The sequence below is a fragment of the Nanorana parkeri genome, unplaced genomic scaffold, assembly GCF_000935625.1.
Source record: "Nanorana parkeri isolate BGI_ZX_2015 unplaced genomic scaffold, ASM93562v1 scaffold991, whole genome shotgun sequence".
Taxonomy (NCBI): domain Eukaryota; kingdom Metazoa; phylum Chordata; class Amphibia; order Anura; family Dicroglossidae; genus Nanorana; species Nanorana parkeri.
The window spans coordinates 280,803-303,467 of NW_017307259.1; the positions used below are offsets into that span (position 1 = coordinate 280,803).

The following is a 22,665-nucleotide window of genomic DNA, read 5'->3' on the forward strand; positions in this document are numbered from 1 at the left end:
TTAAACTGATTCTTTGAATCAATATCTGCATTTCCATCAGCATTAGGATCTGTAATTGTAGAGAATAACAGACTTATTGTACAACACGCATGTAAGTAAGAAGGAGTAGCACAATATTGTTTTATAAATGTAAGAAAACACTAATATAGGTTGCAGTTATGGTGAGCAAAGACCAATTCTTAAAGGAGAACTATGCGGCGAGTGAAAATCACTCATCCTCATAGTTCGATCCGCCCTGTGACAATGAAACTGTCACAGGTCGGCTCAATAGATCGGGAAGTGAGCGAACACATACCGTCGCTGGCTTACTTCTCGATCATCTCCATGCAGAGAGCGGTGACTGTCACTCACGGCTGCCTGTAGGGAATCCCCGCCTCACCTGTCCGATCCTCCAGCGCTGACTGACGGAACGGACGGGGGAGGGGGCGGGTACAGCTGGCTCTGCCTCTAGATAGGCAGAGCCAGCTGTCACTCACGCAGCTGGGTGGATCCAGACAGTATTGTCGGGATCCGTCCCGGCTGCGGTGTCTCAGTATACCACGAGCTGTAGCTCGTGGTATACTGAGCTTTGGGTGATGGGAGGACGCTAGTTTGTGTCCTCCCGTTACCCTTAGGAGAACTATGGGGAAAAGCCCTGATCCCATAGTTCTCCTTTAATGAACTGGCCAAAAAGGTGCTTGGTAGGTGGTCTGTGTGACGACATGGTGATCAGTTTATAAGTTAAATGTGTATTGGGGTTGAGTTATGTTTGAGTGCGTTATGCTGTGTGACCTGGTTATGTAAAGACTATCAGCACCATCCCTCGTTATCTCCCATTGTACTCTGAGGGAGCTCAGAACAATGACATTCTGGCCAGGCTATGCTATGGCTGTCTGGAGTTCGTTAGCAGGTGGACACCTGTGGTGTTGAGCAGACCGATGGTCTGGGAGGGGAGGGGGGATGTGATGGGATTATAATCTGATTTCATCACTTGCTGTATAAAAGTTTGTGCAGTTGCTCAATAAAGCAGAGTTTGTTTACCCTACACTCAAGCCTTGGCTAGTGACTGGGGAAACTGGGAGCTACAGATCAGCGGGTTCCAATATCTCCTCAGCAAGGAAGAAGACAACGGCGGACATACTCATCCTGAGTACGGGGGTCCGTCACAGTCTGGCTGCTGGTTCCCGTCTCACATCCTTTGAATAATAAATAGGAAAATTGTTGGCTGAGCAATGCCTGTATCCTTCCTATTGGCCTATCACTGTGATGGGACTATCATTATTATGGAAATGTGTAGAAGGCAGGAAGGGCTGGACAAGCTTTGGCACCATCAGAAAGTGTCAGAACTTTACCTGTCAGAACAGCTTAGGATTTGGCAATGACTGCAGCCTTTTGGAGCCAGCTGCAGGTATGTTGAGGGACCTCTAGGTTTACTTTTTGCCCCGACACATTCTCCTTATAGTGTAAGTATAAGTGTGATATACTACTAGACCATGTCAATGGTGGGTAGGTTTGTGGCGACGAAACTTGTGGAGGATCCTCAGAGTGGATCCCAAGTGTGTGAAAATTGTTCAGGTAGGTGAGGAGCTCTGTGCTTGAATAGAATGTTTTGGGAATTCCAGATAGTTATACAATATTGGTTTAAAACATATCCAATGTGTTTTGGAAGATTGGGATTCCATTAATAAAATATCAATGTTGTAAAGTGTCTGTGGTGCCTATAGTTTTGCCACTCCAGGCACAATTGACACTTTGAAACTTCAATATCATATAAGGCAGGGGGTGGCCAAACTCTGGCCTTCCAGCTGTGGTGAAACTACAAATCCCACGATGCATCTCTCTCCGGGAGTCATGTCATGGGGGAGCCCCCCAACAAGGGGGAGCCCCAATCCCCCAAAGTGGGTTGGCTATGTTTTATGTCCTACACCAGTGGTAGCCAAACGTTGGCCCCCTAGCTGTGATGAAACTACAACTTCTATTAGGTGTTACAAGACTCTGACAGCCACAGGCATGACTTTCAGAGGCAGATGCATGTAGTTTCACCACAGATGGAGGGCCGAAGTTTGACCTTTTTTACACCATTGTTCTCGAACAAAGCTGGAGTCCTCAAGTCACGGATGGCACACCTACCTCAACAAGAATCTACCATGCAACTACAGTGTATGACCGTCATCCAGTTACAAATGTTACTGTATATTGTGTCCCCCATGTTGTCATACGTGATTACGTTTCTGAAGAACAGGTCTTAGTAACTTTATGCAGAAATTATTACTGCTGATGAAAGAGCTTTTAAATTGGCTTCCTTCCTGCAGGAAGGAAGTGGTGGATTGATTCCACTTTGCTGCATTAACTCTTAACAGGCCAGACCACCATTCAGGTTATGGTACCTGCTTTCTGGTTACAGAAATACAAGTTAGTCAAGTCTATGCCTGTGTCTCCACTTCCTGAGCATCGTAAGTCTGAAACTTGCAAATTATCACGTTTCAGAACATTCCAACATCTTACCTGCCTCTGCTCTGTCTGCAAGCACTGCATCGGCATTGGACACACAACTGCCAGCACGACTCCGGGTGCGATATGCATCCTGGGGGGGGGGGATAGGGGGGTAAAGAGAAATAAAGGGTTTTTCAGCTTGGAACAGGTTAAACACCGTTTTATCTAATATCTGTGATAATGTTCCAACTTCCTCATTTATTGGCAGAGTTTGAAACAGCAATTCAAGGGAATAAGCATAATCAGTCACAATCATGATCCCCGTCCAAAAAGCTCTGCAAATTATTTACAAAGTATTCAGAAAATGCATTTGATGTATAAAGGGGTCCAACGTGGAAGGTTTATTCCTTTAAAGTGGAACTATGGGCAAAATACAAAATGTATTCTTTAAAAGAGAACTATGGAGTAAGTGTGTTTCCCCATAGTCCTCTTAAGGGTCACGGGAGGACATATACTAGCGTCCACCCGTGACCCAAAGCTCAGTATATCGCGAGCTGCAGCTCACTGTATACTGAGAACCGCCGCAGCCGGGACAGATCGCGGCATTACTGTCGAGATCCGCCCAGCTGCGTGATTGACTATCTGGCTCTGCCTATCTAGAGGCAGAGCCAGTTGTACCCGCCCCCTCCCCGTCCATTCCTCCAGTCAGCGCTGGAAGATCGGAGCGGGGAGGGGGGGGGGGAATCCCTGCGGGGAACGGTGACTGACAGTCACTACTCTCTCCAGGGAGATGATCGAGAAGTGAGTGAGCGACGGTATGTGTTCGCTCACTTCCCGATCTATTGAGCTGACGTGTGACATTTTCATTGTCACGCGTCGGCTCGAACTATGAGGATGAGTGATTTTCACTCACCTCATAGTTCTCCTTTAAGCTTGTTCTGTCCCAAGCAAGAGTGTCTATTTGAATGAAGAAATTGTCAGGCTGTAGTCAGCCTGAGTCTGATTGCTAATTCAGCTTTCTTGAGTCTCTCCTAAACTCTGGTGATTGGTTTGGGAGTGTCCCTGGCCATGGTGTGGAAGGTTCCACTAATCAGAGTTATGGACGTTTATACCTCCCTGACCAACCACTAGGAGGTTCCTTGACTGTGGTGCAGGTTGGGAGAGAGTATGAATATTTGGGAAATGACCTTTGGAAGCCAGTTTTACTTTGGGTTTCCAGCCTGGGGTAGGGATGTAGCTGTATGTCTGATCCTCTTGGGTCTGCTGTCTGAGAAGGGTGACAATGTGCTTGGATTCTCCTGAGGCCTCCAGCCTGTGGGAGGGATGTAGTTGTAGTTGTATGCCTGATCCTCCTAGGTCTGCTGTCTGAGGAGGGTGACAATGTTTTTGGATTCTTCCCAGGCCTCCAGCCAGTTTTACTTTGGGCTTCCAGCCTGGGGTAGGGAGGTAGCTGTATGTCTGATCCTCCTGGGTCTACTGTCTGAGAAGTGTGACAATGTGCTTGGACTCAAGGCCTACAGTAGTATGTAGAGCCTGGGGATGGTGATGCCATTGAGAAACTTTAGCCTGAATAAGGAACCTAGATAGAAGCTTGGTCCTTGACTGAAGTATGGTGAATTCTCCCCAAGGAGTCAATAGCGGATTTATTCAGTATCTTCTAGCCAGGAACTGATTTCACTGAATGTCGGCTTAAATGTCCTATATCTCTAATTGGTTGTAAGTACTTTTTCTCTCACTTGTTTGGAGTCTGCAAGTCCATGGGTGTCCTGTGCCCTAACCCTCTGTCCCAAAGTTACTGATTAAATTTCCTGCAAGCCAAAGAACAGCAGTATGGAAAGTCAGTAAGTCAATCACCACTGGTGGGTCAGTAAGGGCTTTGGGGCAGCTATGGAATTGTTTACCCTAGACAGGTTAGGAGAGCCTAACTCAACCAAGGCACTACAGTAGTGAGCACAGGGCCGGATTTACTCTCCCTGATGCCCCAAGGCCAGGTTCCTCAATGCTCCCCCTTCCCCACCAACCCCCCACTAAATGTAGAAAATAACTACCCACCCGGCGCCCGGAACTGCATGTCCCGGGCATCGGGAGATAAAAATTCCACACCCCTGTTGCCCCTTTACTCCCTGCTGCCCAGAGGCCGGGCCTTGGTTGGCCTTGTGAGAAATCTGTCCCTGAGGGGACAAAAAGCTGAACTGTTAAGTAGAGCAAATTAAATGGTTTGTCCCAACCCCAGTAACTGTCACATTTGCTGGTCTATTAAAGGAAGTAGTAAAATAATTAATCTTTTGGCGCATCAATATATGATAGAAATATGTTGGGGGGAACTCAAAAAATGTAAAATGACTGTGCTAATACCAGTGACAAACCATATCCTATATGTCATTTAGCCTATGTCATGTTAAAAATGTCATTTTCCCATCCTTAATATTAGATGTTTGTTTTTGCACAGGTATTTGTTTGGGGTGTAATAAAGGCTAATGAGGAAATATTCTTTAAGCATATCAAAACCCCAAAACAATAATTTTACATATTACAGCTAACTTAAAATGTGGTGGCAGCAAAAAAATTATTTTTATAGGCTTGTCTCCCTTGATTTTTACCTGGTGATACAGCCACACTTCCTGTCGTAGGGTGGCTCCGCTCTTTGAAGGAGCAACGGAGCCACCCTTGGACAGCAGCACTGTCACGCTGTGGAGAGGGTAGTGATTTTTATCATGCTTAGTGATACCGAGCTGCACCTAGGACAACTGGCCTCATTGGTGGCACAGTGCTGGTGAACACACCAACAACTCATCCCATGGTGGAGTAGATATCATGGTGTGCTTTGCAACCTTGGGGCCTGTCTAGCTTATCTGTCATGGAGGAAAAAAATTAATTTACTACTGTATAGAGAAATGTTGTAGAAGAATGTCATGATAGAAGTCTAACAACTCAAACGTAAAACCCGAACTGAACTTTCAATTTATATCAGCTAAATGCATTCCAGGCTCATCAAAACAAAAGGTGTGAAAACTATTACAGGTCTTTTTTTTTCACAAAGCAGCCACATCCTGAGCACATCCTGAGTCTCCTGCCAGCACGTAGACAAAGGACCCTTGGTCTCTGTATGGAAGCAGTGGTCTTTCTGCAGAGGTCCAATATTCCCCCATGCTATGCTCTCCAAGCAGCAAAGCTCATGCTGTGTTAAAACTGAAAGTCCAACTGGACTCTCCAAAACAGAGGGGTAAATCAACAACAGAATGGCTCAAAGGGAAATAAAACATATGCTGAAATGGCCAAGCCAGATTCTAGACTTCAATCTTGCTGAGTTGCTGAAGCATTACTGTAAGCAGGGCCCGATTTCCCACAAGGCCAACTAAGGCCCGGCCTTGGGGCAGCAGGGAGTAGAGGGGCAGCAGAGGTGTGGAATTCCTATCCAAGATACCCGCGATATGTAGTTACGGCGCCTGGAGGGTAGTTGTTTTCTACATTTAGCCCTGCTTTGGGCAAGCAGAGCTAAATGTACAGTGGGGAAGCCGCCATTTGTTTTGTACAAGTGATCTTGGCGATGTCGCCGAGATCACTTTTATGCAGCCTACTCGTCTGCAATTCTCTATGGGGGGGCACATTGAGGAACCTGGCCTTGGGGCAGCAGAGAGAGTCAATCCGGCCCTGACTGTAAGAGCACAGATTTCCAGAAATATTGATGAATTTAAACTGTTTTGTCAGGAAAAATGGTCTAAAAAGTTCACGTATTTGATATAAAAGTGTGACCAGCAGGAAATGTTTGAAGGAGGATATTAATAAAGGAGGTTCTACCCTGCCTACTGCATACAAGGGTTCACATATTTTTTTCAAGCTTTGGCTGTGAATGTTTACATTATTTGTTTTATAAAAACTGTACAATTTATTGCGTGCTGTAGAGGTGGCCATACACGGCACGGATTTTAGCAAATTCCTGAGGAGTCGGCCAAAATTCGAGCCGAGGGTGGTCCTGTTGGCACCACCCAGGTCCACAAATATCAATATTAAATTCAAAGGAGCCGGGTGGAAAATGGTCGTCCGAATCTATCGGCTAATCTATTATTGTGACTAAGATGAGCACACTCAGAAGCAATGCACACTTTGATGCTTTTAAGCATGAATACATTGAATGGAGATCCATCAGTCAAGGTTGGTCAGGTGGTAGCCATATGGACACAGAGGACCAGAGCTCCGGTTATGGATGTGACTACAAGGACCCCTATTTATCAGAACAGTAGGCTATATCTCAAAGAAAATAAACATTTACCTGCTCCTCTCCTTTCGTCCTCACAAGACAGCCATCTACAAGGGAGAAGTTTGACACATCCCATACAGGAACATCAGGCGTGCAGGTGGGAGGAGGTATGGTCGGTCGCTCTGAAATATACATTTACACATCAGACCAGGAAAGATGTACGTAAGCTGCCAAATCTACATTCCATTTTTTTAATTTTTTACAACTTTTGGTAACTATTTCTAGGACTTCATTCATAGGCATTGCGGACCAATGTCCATTCTCAGTGCTTCCATGCCATACAATTATAAAAAGCTAAATTCTGAACAGAATAATGACAATTTATTCTGCTGAAATGCTACTTTGGTCTATACGTGCCAGATGTTCATAATATGACACTTCCAGACTCCCAAATGACCTGGGTTATGAAAATGGGCCCAGCTTGTTACAACAAATGTCCATAGATCTTGTAGCACTCCTTACCGGATAATCCCACGGATGTCACCAGTGCACCAGCATGGGGAGACTTTTAGGTCAGTGCAAATCCATTTATTAATAGATGCCACTCAAAATATCAAGCGCTCTGAGCCTGATGAAGGGGATCCTGTGTGGCCCCGAAAGCGCTTGATATTTTCAGTGGCATCTATTAATAAATGGATTTGCACTGACCTAAAAGTCTTGTCGGGCTGGTGTGCTGGTGACGTCTGTATTCAAAAAGCTTGTCACAACAAACACATAATTGGGAGAGTTAAACAGACTTCGGGTTATGTTATGAGTGGCCTTAGCAGTGACCTGATTTTGCCTGTGAGGCTTTCAAGTGAGCAAGATACAGAGTATAACATTGTTCTTCTCTCCAGGACTTCCCTTGTGCTTTCCTTCATATTTGATCAAGCATTCACCAAGCTGTTAAATGCAGTATGGACACTCCGGACTCAGTGCCACCAACCAGTGTGCCTGCAAGAGTGCCAACTGCAGCGCCTGCCTGAAAATGACCTCATTGGTGACACGTCCTTGATGAACACCAACACGCGACATGACACTCCTCATCCACAGCCGCTGGTATTCCAGTTTGGTCACAGATGTAAATTAAACCCGGCAGATTATGCATAAAGCAGTTCCCAAGTTGTTGCATGCTGTCGCGCACAGTATAGTTATATCTCTTCAATGGCCAGCGCTATGGCATATGAACCCCCACATAAAGTTACTGGCATTATCATGTCACTATAGAGTCCAAACACTTTGTAGAGTTTCTTACCCTTCCTTGGCCTGTTAGGTTGCAGCCTGTCTTCTGTTGCAGTTTGTCTGACACTGTTCATTCCTCTTTGGCCCCCTCTTATGACCAAACCCGTAAACATCATCATTCTGCAACTACTTACAAACTCTTGGCAACTTTCTGTCTCAGGCCCGGTGCGGACCTACGCGATCCGGGATCGCGCGTCGCGGGATCCTATGGCCCTGCACAATACAGGCAGCCATTGCCGCGCGGCCCCATTGATTTCAATGGGGTGACATCCCTGCAGCAATCGCAGAAAAAAGGTACATGTACCTGTTTTTTGCGATACACGACGGGCAGCTGTTTTAGCCGCTATCGTGTTCGGAAGCAGCACGGGTCGGAATCGCAGCGGGAAAACGCGCAATCCGCCCGGCGCGACTGGGTGCCATTGTAAAGAATGTAAACTATGACACCCCCAAAATAATATTCTAATAACATGTTAAGGTTCTCTTAGTGAGAAATGTCACCCGAATTTAAGAAAGATTGGAAAAATTCACTTGCAAAGGTAGTACATGCATATAATTGTACACAGAGTGAAGCTACAGGATATTCTCCATTCTATCTTCTTTTTGGAAGATCTCCAAGATTACCCATTGATAGCATGTTTGACACTCCAGTAACTGAAACATATCAAACCTCTTCTGAATATGTGAACACCTGGACAAAAAGAATGAATGAGGCCTACAAAGTTGCTTCAAAAACAGCTACTAAAAATGCAGAAAGAGGTAAAGCACACTATGACAAGAAGATTTATGGGGCTGAACTAATACCCGGTAGTAGAGTACTGGTAAGAAACCTTACAGAAAGAGGTGGTCCTGGAAATTAAGATCCTATTGGGAATATACTGTCTATGTTGTTCTTAAAAGGAAATGTAAAGACAGCCCAGTTTATGAAGTTAAGCCAGAAACTGGGAAAGGAAAAATCAAAGTTCTACATCGCAATTTGTTGTTGCCATGTGATTATCTACATATAAAATAATGGCACCCACAGCGCGATCGGTGCACACCTAGGCGACTTCTGACCACGCAGCAATCCGCACGGAATCGTGCACGATTGCCGCACGGTGAGGTGTCGCCTAGGTGTACATCCGCCCTCAGAGTGATGATGCAACACCAGTTCACTATTTAACCAATCAACCTGTCCATTCAGTCTCCGCCCTTGCGTGTGTCCAGATCTACCAAGTGCTCTGCTGTTGTTCCTGTTCTCTGTGTATGTTCCTGGCTCTGGCTGACTGATCTCCTGGTTCCTGACTATTGCTTCCATTCGTCCTGCTCTCTCAGTGTTCCCTGATCTGGTTTGGCTTACCACTCCACTTTAGCCTCTGACCTCTGACTTGGCACCTGGCATCCTGGACTTTCTCCATTGTTTTTTGCCATTTTGATTATTGTTATTTTCAATAAACGCCTTTTATTTTTAACCTGCACTTGGTTCCCTGACAAGAATTTACTGTAAATACTTCTCAATGTGCTAGATGCTCCTGAAGATATCAGCCCAGTGTGTGATACCCATCACATAGTCCCGCTGACTGGTTGGTTTTGCAATTGCAATAGTCAGGAAAACCTCAACTAGAACACATGCATGTGGTTGTATTAATGGTACATATTTAATACTCGTCCACATCGGGGTTTTTGTACTTTTTAATAGAAGTTTTAATGTCCTAATAAAATATGTTTTTGATCATATTATATTTGAAGGTAATTATGCTTTTTATATATTTGTATTAGTGAATGGATTGTGACCACTATTACTAGTAATATTATAGTAGGGATTTTCTGTTGTATTGTAGACTGGAACCTCTTTTGGGAAGGCTGTTCATTTGCGATCCTTTTTCAGGTATAAGACCTTGGTGCTATATAACTGAATTGTATATACACTATATTACCAAAAGTATTGGGATGCCGGCCTTGAAATCGGCACGTGAAATCTAATGGTATCCCAGTCTTAGTCCGTAGGGATCAGTATTGGGTTGGGTCCGCCCTTTGCAGCTATAACAGCTTCAACTCTTCTGGGAAGGCATCCACAAGGTTTAGGAGTGTGTCTATGGGAATGTTGGACCATTTGTGAGGTCAGGTACTGATGTTGGAGGAGAAGGCCGGGCTCGCAGTCTCCGCTCTAATTCATCCCAAAGGTGTTCTATCGGGTTGAGGTCAGGACTCTGTGCGGCCAGTCAAGTTCCTCCACCCCAAACTCCCCCATCTATGTCTTTATGGACCTTGCTTTGTGCACTGGTGCGCAGTCATGTTGGAACAGGAAGGGGCCGTCCCCAAACTCCTCCCACAAAGTTGGGAGCATAAAATTGTCCAAAATGTCTTGGTGTGCTGATGCCTTAAGAGTTCCCTTCACTGGAACTAAGGGGCGGAGCCCAACCCCCGAAAAACAACCCCACCCCATAATCCACCAAACGTTACACTTGGCACAATGCAGTCAGGCAAGTACCGTTCTCCTGGCAACCGCCAAACCCAGACACGTCCATCGGATCGCCAGACAGAGAAGCGTGATTGGTCACTCCAGAGAACACGTCTCCACTTCTCTAGAGTCCAGTGGCGGCGTGCTTTACACCACGGCATCCCACGCTTTGCATTGCACTTGGTGATGTAAGGCTTGGATGCAGCTGCTCGGCCATGGAAACCCGTTCCATGAAGCTCTCTACGCACTGTTGTTGTGCCAATCTGAAGGCCACACCAAGTTTGGAGGTCTGTAGCTATTGACTCTGCAGACAGTTGGCGACTTCTGCGCACTGTTATTTTACGTGGACTACCACTTCGTGGCTGAGTTGCTGTTGTTCCCAGTTACTTCCACTTTGTTATAATACCACTAACAGGTGACCGCAGAATATTTAGTAGCAAGGAAATGTCACGGAACACCTGAATCCAATGATTTGGAGGGGCGTCCCAATACTTTTGGTAATATAGTATTTTTTTATGAGTGGAGACACAGTCACTGCTATAAAATGCAATCTCACCCTTCTGTTTGGCAGAATGAAAGACGGCTCCTTTGGTTGAATATCGTTTAATTGATGTTGCAAGGATCCCATGTTAGCTAAATCTTGAAAAACCTTTTACCCAGTGCGTGCGGCACTCAGATGAAGGAAAGGTATATACTTTCTTGAGGTTTCTCTATGTGTTAGGCCAGGCTCAGGGAGTCTGCTTGGGTGAGCTCATGTGGGTAGATGCTAAACCATCTTCTTTTTCCATCAGCTATTCAGAGAGCTCACTCTTGTCACACCATCCTCTCACAAGCGCTCCTCTGTGTCTGGTAAACTCTGTCTCTCTGCCTGTTTCTCTCTTTCAATTCCGGTACTCTGTACTTATGGCAGGTCAGGTTTTTTATACAGATAAGTCTAGTGCTGTTAAACCTCATATACAGACACTTTCATCCAAAAGCAGACACCTACAAGGGGTTTATCTGTAAAAAATAAGTCAAGGCAACTGGACTTGCTGTATTTTTCTTGAAGACGTTTCACTGGTCACCCAACCAGCTTTTTCAATTTAGAATGACTTGTACAAAAATTCTCTGGGAATAAATATGGTGAATGTTGCTCCAATCCACATAATCTGCTAATCATAACCAGCATGGGGTCAGAGACCTCATGGAGGTAGTGAGTCAGTGGCGGAACTGCGGCCGGTGCTCCCGCACCGGGGCCTGAGCCTACAGGGGGGGCCCAGTATCCATCCAAACACAGCCCCAACCCACACTGGTGTGTTTTTCTGCAGCCTCCCCCGCCAGAAACCAGCCAGAAGAAGTGAAGGTAAGTTATTAAAGTTATTATTTTTTGTAGCCCAATTGATGGCATTGCTGTATAAAGTACAGCTGGTATTTGTAGTTCTATACAGCAGTTCCCATTCTGCATTACAGCAATGCAGAATGGCACACTCTATAGAGGACTACAAATCTCAGCAGTACTTTATACAGCAATGCCATTTTTCCATTTTTTTGTGTGGTTGCTACAGGGGATATGGGTTGGGGGTTTTTTTTGGGGGGGGGGGAATAATCTTGCACCAGGGCCCTTTGTTCCCTAGGTCCGCCACTGTAGGGTGTTGATTGCATTTGCATAATTGGAGCTATGATGTTATTCCCAGAGAACTTTTATACAAGTCATTCTGAATTGAGAAAGCTGGACTGACAGTCATTTTGGTGTCACCCCCCTATGAAAAGTCGGGCACTTGGTCATGGACCGAGAGCCAGACAGTGTCAGGAGAGAGGAGGGGACCTGGCGGCATACCTTATCCCGCCGGGTGAATGTCCCCTCCTCTCTCTGCCGGAGTCCATCACTAAGATGGCCACCGGCAGGCGCCAATAAGCCGACCGTGCATGCGCGATGACGTCACGCGCATGTGCGATCACGCCACAGTGGGGTGTCACCCAATCTCTGCTCCGGGTGACACCCAGCCTCGGGAGGCCCCTGATTGCGGCTTTATATAGCGCCAACAGTTTGCATATTCCTTTATATTATAAGGGAAGACAGTACAGTTACAATACAGTTCAAGACATGAGGGTTAGGAGGGTCCTGATCAGGGCCGGATTTCCCACAAGGCCAACCAAGGCCCGGCCTCGGGGCAGCAGGGAGTAGAGGGGCAGCAGGGGTGTGGAATTCCTATCTCCCGATGCCCGGGACATGCAGTTCCGGGTGCCAGTCGGGTTGTTGTTTTCTACATCCATTTGGCCCTGCTTTGGGCGAGCAGAGATAACTACACAGCGGGGAAGCCGCCGCTTGTTTTGTACAAGTCGCCAAGATCACTTTTATGCATCCTGCAGGTCTGCCATTCTCCATGGGGGGGGGTGAAGGGGGTTTGGCCGGTAGGGGCGCATTGAGGAACCTAGCCTTGGGGCAGCAGAGAGAGAAAATCTGTCCCTGGTCCTGATCGTGAGAGCTTAAAATCTAAAAGGTTTCGTTCAACAACGCTTTCCAGAAACACAGCGATATACATCAGCACAAACATCAATCTATAAACCATAGTAGGATGACGGTAAGCGCTATGTTATTTGCATGTCAGAACTAGACCGACCAGAGCAGGAAACATGTTTACATTTCCGTTTGCTGAAACCACAGCGTGTCTATGGCAGAGCTGCTGACAAAGTGCGCGTTTCATCATCAAAACACAGAGATAAAGAGAGGCCGAGCGCGTCATGTCAGCTACAGGCTTATCCCACCATAACAGTGCACCTGAGAACATATACACAGCGCACACACCTCCAATTGTCATAAGAACTGCAATATACAGTATATGCATCAGTTACATTGTTTCAATTTAATGCTACAATGTATTGTTAGTTTGTTACATTTTGAGTGTCATGGTGGGTCACCTGTATCTGTCACATTTTACTTGCTTGGGGTTCTGTATGTTTAAGGAGAGCTATGAGGCGAATGAAAATGACTTAGCCTCATAGTTCAAGCCGACGTGTGACAATGAAACTGTCACACGTCGTCTCAATAGATCGGGAAGTGAGGGATCACATACCGTCGCTCATTCACTTCTCGATCTATCCCTGCAGTGACAGTCACGGCTCCCTGCAGGGATTCCCTCCCCTGTCCGATCCTCCAGCGCTGACTGGCAGAACGGATGGGGGAGGGGGCGGGTACAGCTGGCTCTGCCTCTAGATAGGCAGAGCCAGCTGTCACTCACGCAGCTTAGTGGATCCAGACAGTATTGTCGGGATCCGCTCCGGCTGCGGCGTCTCAGTATACCGCGTGCTGTAGCTCCCTATATACTGAGCTTTGGGTGACGGGAGGACGCTAGTTTGTGTTCTCCCGTGAACCTTAGGAGGACTATGGGGAAAAGCCCTGACCCCATAGTTCTCCTTTAACCACTTGCTGTCCGGAGCAATTTCTTTAATTTGCACACACATGGCAAAATCTGAATTTGTGGCTAGAAAACAGCTTCAGACCCCCAAACAATGACACATTTTCTGAAAGCCGAGGCCCTGTGGAATAAAAAGATGCTAGTTGCAATATATAACGTAGCACAGTATTTGCACAACTGTTTATCAAACCAGTATTTTTAGGATAAAATACACTAAAATGAAATTTAGCGCAGAGAAACAGAATATAATACCTAATGTTTTGGTAAAATATAAAAGACGGGGTCACGTCGGGTAAATAGATACTAAACATGTCAAGCCTTAAAATTGTGTTCGCCCGTGAAGCTGCAAATAACTACAATACCCGAAATTTCCCATAGGCGAGGCTTTAAAAGCTTTTACTACTCATCGGTTTAGTGCCAACAGTGATTGATGGCTCTAGAATTATTGCTCTCACTTCGACGCTCTCGGAGATATCTAACATGTATAGCGCAAATTTTTTTTGCACGTAGGTGCACCCATGCATGTTTGCGTGTCTATGTGCGTGCACGTGGGAGGCGGGGGACTTTAAATAAAAAACATTTTTATGTTACTTTTTTTTTTTTAAACACTTTTTTCCCCCACTAACTTCATTGCTATCACATATAGAGCTAACATGCCCCCTATGTAATAGCAGATAGGGTGTGACAGGTCCTCTTTATGGAGACATCAGGGGTCTTTTAGACTCCTAATGTCACCTAGGGACCCCAAAGAAGATGAGGAAGCAGAGATCTGCTTACCCAGCTTCACTCCTGGCTCTGAGAGTGGGAGACTGTATACAGTGACACCGGAAGTGATGTAATACACATCACTTCCGGTCCAGTGATCGGAGGAGAGGTCAGCGGCTGCAAGCCTGCCGATCTCTCTCCGATTGTTATGGGCAGACCCGGCGCGCCTGTCCCGGGCACTGCACTGGGGACAGTGGAGCCTGGGTAAGGTGGCGGCGGCAGAGGGGGGCGGGGGGAGCACACTCCGCCACTCGGTACAAATGATCAGGCAGCTGTATAGACACTGGATCTCTTGTACTGTCATTAACAGCCATCACCGACTGTTTAAAATGACACTGAGATTGCTGCAGCAGCAGCCGTGTTCTTGGTATAACCACTCCTGTGGTCTGCTGTAAATGTACGGCTACCCGCAGCAAGTGGTCAAAGCTGCAATCTATGCAGATATAAAAGACGGATCTGAATGCTTTTCTGATTTATTAATACATATTTTCGATAAAAATGTATTATTTATATATTTTGTACCTATAGTGATATTTCCCACGTTTCCTTGAAGAATCGGTTTATGGTGACTGTGATACGTGCCGGGTATGCACACTCACCCCATCAGACAAGAGCACAGAGTCATAGCATGTGTAACACTAACCGGTGGGGGTAGGATGGCAATTGGTGGGAGATATAGGTCCCACATGGGAAGAGAAGCATGAGTATCCGAGCTTTTATGATACTTCTTGTCTTCTATGTACAATAAAATAGAAACTTTTTTTTACTTGTTGTTTTATCCTTTTATTGTCATGATTGCCTATTTGTTGCCCACATATTGTCACATTTGCCCTTTCGTTGCCAACACATTGTCACAGTCATCTGTTTGCTGCCCATAGATTGTAATGATTGCTAATTTCTTGCCTGTGTATTACAATGGTTTCCCATGCATTGCAACAGTTACCCTTTTATTACCCATGTATTGTAACTATTGACTGTTTAATACCTAAGTATGATATATGATTGTCCAGTGGTGTCCTTAGCCTTTTTGCCACCTAAGACGGTCATGGAGGGGGTGGCAGTGGTGGTGGAGTGACATTGCCCTCTGCAGGCTCTGCATCTCCCTGCCCGTTTCGGCGTCCCACTTAGCTAATGGCAACCAGTGACATCACAGGTTGCCAGGAGCTGGGTGGGATGCTGGTCAGAGTGACCCAGGTTGCCAAGAGTTCAGCAGGAATATGTGTATGGCCCTTACACATCTCCCTGCCCGGCTCTTAGCAGCCTGGGGTGCTCTGGCTGGAGAGGGGGTGGCAGTTATTTGTAACCTGTATAACTGGTAACAAATTGTTGAGTGCGTTTGTCGTTTGTTTTGCTTTACCGATTTGGTGCAGCGACGCATGGGGTTTCTCAGCTGCCAATGGGATGTGCGGGATCCCTTGTGTGTTTCTGTACCTTAAGGAGGTGGGGCGTCCTCCTGACAGGCCTGCACCCAATTTGATATCTTCTGCCCCATGTGCTCCAAGATGGAGACTCTCATAGTTTAGAGTTAGGACCGCACTATAAGAGGTGCCTTGGCGCGGCAGTGCGGCTTACACATCCTTTGCAGAAGACGTGTATCCAAACCTCTGTCATTGTCCTTAGTGGTGAGACAAGTTGTTTTACATGCTAGTTTGTGAGTGTGCCATGATGCCTTTCTACTGTTCAAAAGCCTCAGGCTACCTCATTAAAGGGACGACCCTGTGATTGTCCATTCATAGCCCATGTAGTTAGGACTGCCATTTCCTTGCCTACGTGTCACCAAGTCACTGCTGTTTAGAAAACTTTATTAATATAACTGAAACCCCCTGCCGGCCTGTCACTATCAAACCGCCCACCAATTATCCCCATGAGCCCATGCAGCACACGTAATCATTGAGGCTCATATGCAAATCTTGTTAGTTTTACATCCTACGAGGATGTATACGACGTGAAAGAACAGAAATTAGATGTTGCTAAATAATGGCATCCTCTTTGTAAGACAGAAAGGGGTATAAAAATCAGCATATAAAGTACAGCAGTTCACCTTTGAAGAGGGGATTAAACGTTGCAGAGCCTGGTGGGGTAATAAAATGGCACCAAAAGAGTGCCCAAGTGAAAAACATGTAAAAGTTGCAGTTTGCCTGAAGATGATTTATTGCAGCAGAGATAATGGAGTCAAAGTAGTGTTCATGTGGTTGCAACAGCCTACAAATACTCCAATGCAGGGGTGGGCAACCTTGGTACTCCAACTGTGGTGAACCTACAAATGCCACCATTGCCCCGGGAGCCTTGCCTGTGGCTGTCAGTGTCTTGAAATGCCTCATGGGACTTGTACTACCACACCAGCTGGAGTGTCAAGGTTGCCTACCCCATGATCTAATGGTTTGTATATTTGGGCTTTGTTTTCCTGCATTTGAAGCACCCCATAAAATATGGAAGCCTTTGTTTTATTGGTGGACGACCATTCTGAAGCTGCCTTTAACCTGCTTTGAAGGTCCTTTCGAGATCTGTCTGTGTTGCAAGCAAAACAGGTCAAATGAAGCATCTCCTGAACTACAACGCTCGACTTTAGCGCTAAATTCAAATGTAAAACACATCTTCCATCAACAAAGCCGTCTTCACAAGCCCTGAAATTGGCCATACGTCATTAGACTTTGATCTGTCAGATTAAGTTCATCAGCTGTGTAGTGTCAAGGGGCATCATATGATTGGTAACTTCTGTTAATCTGACAGATCAAAATCTGACTGTGAATATCTAGTGTTGCAGTGACTCTGTTGCTAAAATACGATAGAGGGGCCCCCTGCAAAGAAGACATTGAATACACACCTCATCTGCTACCAGTCTCTGCAGCAGTAAAGAGAAGACACCAGCTGAAGATCCTGTAGGATCGAAACCTTTCAGAATGTTGATTTCCCACCAAACCCCCCTCTGCTGTGTTCTGTGGTTCCTCCAGACTACTCCTATGTGTCTACAGCACATTGAATTAAGGGTGGAACCACTGAGGGCAATCTTGGAGTAGGAAATTGACACTCCTGGAAGTGTTGGATTCTACAGGATCTTCAGCCGGCAGAAATTGGCAGCAGGAGAGGTGAGTATTCAAGGTCTTCTTTGCAGTGAGCCCTTGATCATACAGTTTTACCATACTGACAGAGTCAATTTAAGGTGGCTCTAGGTATAGCAAAGTTGTCCAGGTATGCAGGCGTGATCTAGCGGTTCTCAGGAACAAGGTTCTAGTCCACTCCATAAACATGCATGCTCTGCTCTGCCATATGTACACATTCATGTCTGTAGAGAAGGGAGGCTGACTGTAGTGCAATAAAGGAGCACACAGGTTGTTCAACCCTTCCCAAGTGACCAAACCATACCCAACTTACCAAACCATGCCCAACTGACCAAACCATGTCCACATGACCAAACCATACCCAACTGACCAAACCACACCCAAATGACCAAACCACACCCAAATGACCAAACCATACCCAACTGACCAATCCATACCCAATTGACCAAACCATGTCCAACTGACCAAACCATACCCAAATGACCAAACCATGCCCCAAATCACCAAACGCCCCACTGAATGGTCACCCAGACATATAAAATGTGAGGTTAGTTGCCTGAGCCATCCCCATTAGCAGTATTCTCATTTCTATGAGAGGTTTTAGACCAGTGTGGGCCTCCTTGTCCTAACAGCTTATGGAGAAGTTACCACTGCTCCTAGAAATCTTTGCACCTCACTGTTCTAAATTACAGAACCCTTCCTCTTCCATCTCCAGCCTCTACTCACCCTCAGTCACCTCAAACGACTCAGTGATGTTCTTCTTCCTCCTTTTCTGTGGCAGCGAGATTGAACCCAGGTAACGTGCAAAGCTCCCCGATTTGGATTCACTGGACGGCTTTGACTTCTTAAAGAGACGTAACTGCTTTTTCGTGGATGGCTTATGCTGGGTACTAAATGAGGTTCTCCAGTCTTGGAACCTGTTCCACACACTGCGATTTTGGCCTTTCCACTGATAGGAGCCCAAGGGATTGAGCTGTGGAATACTGGACTCAGGGCCTGCCAGGTCCTCCTCACAAGGCTCCACCATTGTGTCTCAGATAATGGTGATGACTATTGGATGCAGCAGCAACTCTTTCTCAGCACAGATTGATCTTTTATCTCTAAGCCTCGGCCCTCTGTAAAGCACCCTTCAGCCTTTATTTCTTGTTCACCATGTTATCGTGTCTGCTGTCTTTTCAGTTCCATCCAGCTCTCTTGGGCTTCCTCTTTGGTCCCCGCACTTGTATGTGCTCAGGCCGCTCGAATTGTCTGGTTCCCTTCCTGTCGCTGTGTATTATCTACAACCCAACGGCCTGCCTATTACTTGTCACTCGGTCCCGCTCTATTACCGTTTATATATGTGTACTGTCTTTCCTCTACCCCCACAACAGGAAATTGACTTTTTCAGAGCTTTTTTTTTTTTTTTAAACAGTCAACCTGTGGTGTCAGAATATATTCAGCAACTCAGGGCTGTGGTGAGGAGCAGGGCGAGACTGTGGTAACAAAAAGCATCTGATAGAATTCACGGAACACAAGGTTATCATGAAAATTTTATTAAATGCATGCACGAGATTCGTTAGATGCAGTTTGGCAGCAGAGGAAAAGATCATCATCAGGATTCCTAGAAGGGAAATAAGTTACATGTTAATTGACATGTTAATAGACCCTGTTACCACACTATCACCACACTGCAGGCATGTAACACATACTGTAGCACCTTGTGTGGAATCAATCAGTTTTCTCTTTGGCGCTCTAGTTTATAATATTTGCCACCACTGACACTTTCAGGAGAGTCAGAGTCTCTGCACTTCACAGTCCGCAGCTTTAGCCGCCTATAGCTAATGTCACCAGGGATCCAGCAAACGAATGGGAAGCCTTGAACATGTCTGTGCTCAGGTGTTCCCAGGTAATATCTACTTTGTTATGGGCTGGGCAGGGGTGTCCCTAGACTTATCACCATCTGAGGCTGGCGGAGAGAGTGGGGGCGGTGCATGTTACGGGGGGTGGACTGGTAAAGCGGGGCCCTGGTGGTGCATGTTATGGGGAGTTGGTTGGTAAAGGGGGGTCCTGGTGGTTTACAGGGAGGGGGTACATTACCTATGGCTCTATCCAGCATCATGCTCAGATCACCGACATCATCACTGCTTGCCAGGTGATAGGCAGGATGCCGGCCAGAGCCTCCTGCTTAGCTCCTGGCAGCCAGTCAGCCAGTGTGTGGGCGGGATCCCAGCCACAGCATTACAGGTTCCTAAGCCTTCTCCTCTTAGCAACCTGGGACACTCTGGTAGGAGAGGAGACCACATGACCCAATGAGATGCCTCCTGAGGTAACCACCTAAGGCTGCCTCACTATAAGGATGGCCCTGGGGCTGGGCCATGCATCATCAAAGGTGCATGTTCCCGTTTCCTAGTAGAGACAGTGCTTGTCTGGATTTTTAATCAGTTAACAAGTGCAGCGCTTCTTAGAAAGCCCAGCATGCACAATGTATCATTCAGGCACACTGCATTAAATGTTCACAATTCATTCAAAAATATAGCAGCAGATAAATAGTAAATTTAAAGCCCATCTCCTGGCAAACAAAAAAAACCCCTTTGCAGTGGAGGTTAGGTGCTCTTTTCTTGTCTGGGGCTGAAGTAAAGCAGATTTACTTTCCTGATCCGTACTCCCCCAGCTCTCCTCTACTCCCCGTTCGGCCTGGCTGGTGGAATGTCCTACAGAGTCCACTCATTTAATGAATATGTATGGCAGTGTTTTTCAATCTATTTTTTTAGCCACGGCACCCTTTAAAAGTAAGCAAAATCTCGAAGCACCCCAGTCTTAAAAAAAACAAAAGTAAAATAATTACGTGTCTCCCCTCATCCCTGATTGGGGTCTGGTATGGATTTTAAGGGGGGACACCATGCAAAAACACAAAAAGAGGGTTTCCCCCTTCCAAAATCAGAGCCCCTTTCTTTTCACATTATAATCCCGCCTTTCATATCACGTTAGGAGTCTCCTCCACATCAGGATCCCCCTCCATTCACATCAGGAGCCCCCTCCATTGACATCAGGAGCCCCCTCCATTGACATCAGGAGCCCCCTCCATTCACATCAAGGCCCATCCTTTCACATCAGAATGCCCCCTTCACATCACAAGTCCCCCTTTAAATCAGACTCCCCTCCATTCACACCAAGTGCACTTCAGAAGCCCAACTGTACCATAGAAAGGTATGATGCTGTGTGAAAATTTTGAGGCACCCCTGGGTAAGCCAGAAGGCACACTAAAACTAGAATGAACACAAATCATTGTTGCCTCCCATTAGGAAAACTCCAGCATTGACCAGGCGTCATTAAAGCCTAGACCAAATTTAGCTGTGCGGAACCATTAACTTCACAATAACTTAAATTAGTTTATTTATAAAGCTGAGGAGTATAGGAAATTCCTATACGCCTCAGGGCCATCTAGGTGTGCCAGTCAGGGGCATATCTGTCACGAGGCAAACAAGGTGTTTGCCTGGAGCAGCAGATTTGCTGAGGGCGGCACCGGGCCAATTGCAGAAGGGTTACAGACCTGGATGTGATGCTCTCGTGACGCGGACGGTGGCTTGGGGTGGTGTGCAGATGGCGACTCATTCACATGGGAAAAGGCCCATGAGCATAGGGAGGCGTACAGCCGCGTATTCCCATATAGAAGGACGGGGGCTGCGTACTAATCACACGCAGCACCTGTCCTTCCCGGGAGCTGCCCGATGCGGCCATGCACGCAGCACGGAGCTGTACCTGCCGGCCTTTTCTTGTGTGAACGAGGCCTAAGACTAATTTGCCATGTTGTGCAGAGAGGACGGTGCAGTGCAGCGCTGGAGAGGTTTGACTGAAAATAACTTTCCAGTGACTTTCCATTACTGGTTGACAAGGTAAACACAAGGTCGACAGCGATGCTGATTGGTTTTTGATTGTTAGTCTGAGACCTGGGGTGTCAGTCACAGAGCATTTTAAGAACTAAGAGTTTGTACAGGTGCACATTCTTACTTCACATGCACCATGAGGATTAACATTTTCATGGCATGGGTAACTGTGTCTGAATGTGTATAAAACATCAAGCAGTTAAAGCTGAACTCCAGGCATGAACAACCTCCATCAGCACTGCAGAGAAGAAGAATCCTTATTTATGTGCCCACGTTACTGGGTGAAGTGGACACTTATTTGCTGTCCGATGGTTAGGTCCTCTTAGGCTTCAGAAGACTGCATAGTGGGAACAGACTGCAGCTCTCACTCATGGAAGTGACACGGACAGACTTAGGTGAGTATAAAGCAGCTTCTCAAGGTAATTAAAATAAAAACCTTGGCAATGGGTGGCAGGGAGGTAGGAGGAATGGAGAATAAATATGCCTGGAGTTGGGCTTTAAGAAGGGTTCTGTATGAGCAGACACTGCCAGCCTATTTTTATTATAGGTTTATAAAGAAATTGTGCTGCAAATAACATGCTCCTTTTTTTGGGGGTGATCTTTTGCTTTTGGGTTCACCTGCCTTTGGTAGAAGAAGCAGAAAGGTCCTGATTTTTTTAAAATCTTTCACATGTGTACAAAATATTACACATATTAACAAGTGAGCTCTTAATGGAGCTATGTAGTCAGGGGTGTATCTGCTGCGAGGCAAACAAGGCGTTTGCCTTGGGCAACACTTTCCAGTGGGGCGCCAAAAATGCAGCCCCAAAAACAGTCAGGCAAGCCGGGCTGCACAGAATTCGGCAGCCTCGGCTGCCTAATCGAGGAGGTGGAGGCCATGAGGTGGAGGAGCAGCAGCAGGAGTGGGCGGGTCTTGGTGTCCCCAGCTCCGGTTGGGTAACGGAGGAAGCCAGTCCAGAAGCGCCAGTTGGGCGCGGAGGAGGCCGGGACCCGGAAATGCCAGTCGGACGGCGGAGGAAGCAGGTAAGAGGATCACACTGTGGTAAAGGGACCCTGCAGAGCTCAGCATAGATTCTGCACAGCCCACCTGAAAGTCTCAGGTGGGCTCTGCAGTATCTGTGGTGGGGGTCTATGGTGGGCTTCGCAGGGTCTCAGGGGGGCTGTGCACAGATCCTGCACAGCCCACCTGAGACCCTGCAGAGCCCACCTGAGACCCCCAGCTTTCCTGCTAAGCTAATAGTGGAACATGTCAAAA

General features: G+C 46.5%; 2 protein-coding genes across 2 annotated transcripts in view; both read right to left on the bottom strand.

Moving 5' to 3' along the window:
- RASAL3 (RAS protein activator like 3) overlaps positions 1-18,736 on the bottom strand; it is a 48,021-nt gene extending 29,285 nt beyond the window's left edge. The window contains exons 1-4 of the mRNA XM_018566952.1: positions 18,274-18,736; positions 6,683-6,792; positions 2,485-2,563; positions 7-49 (exon numbers count right to left, since the gene is read on the bottom strand). Coding sequence (XP_018422454.1) covers positions 7-49; positions 2,485-2,563; positions 6,683-6,792; positions 18,274-18,574 — 533 coding nt within the window. The 5' untranslated portion in view covers positions 18,575-18,736. The remainder of the gene's footprint in view (positions 1-6; positions 50-2,484; positions 2,564-6,682; positions 6,793-18,273) is intronic.
- Positions 18,737-19,105: 369 nt separating this feature from the next.
- PGLYRP2 (peptidoglycan recognition protein 2) overlaps positions 19,106-22,665 on the bottom strand; it is a 13,704-nt gene continuing 10,144 nt past the window's right edge. The window contains exon 5 of the mRNA XM_018566955.1: positions 19,106-19,147. Coding sequence (XP_018422457.1) covers positions 19,139-19,147 — 9 coding nt within the window. The 3' untranslated portion in view covers positions 19,106-19,138. The remainder of the gene's footprint in view (positions 19,148-22,665) is intronic.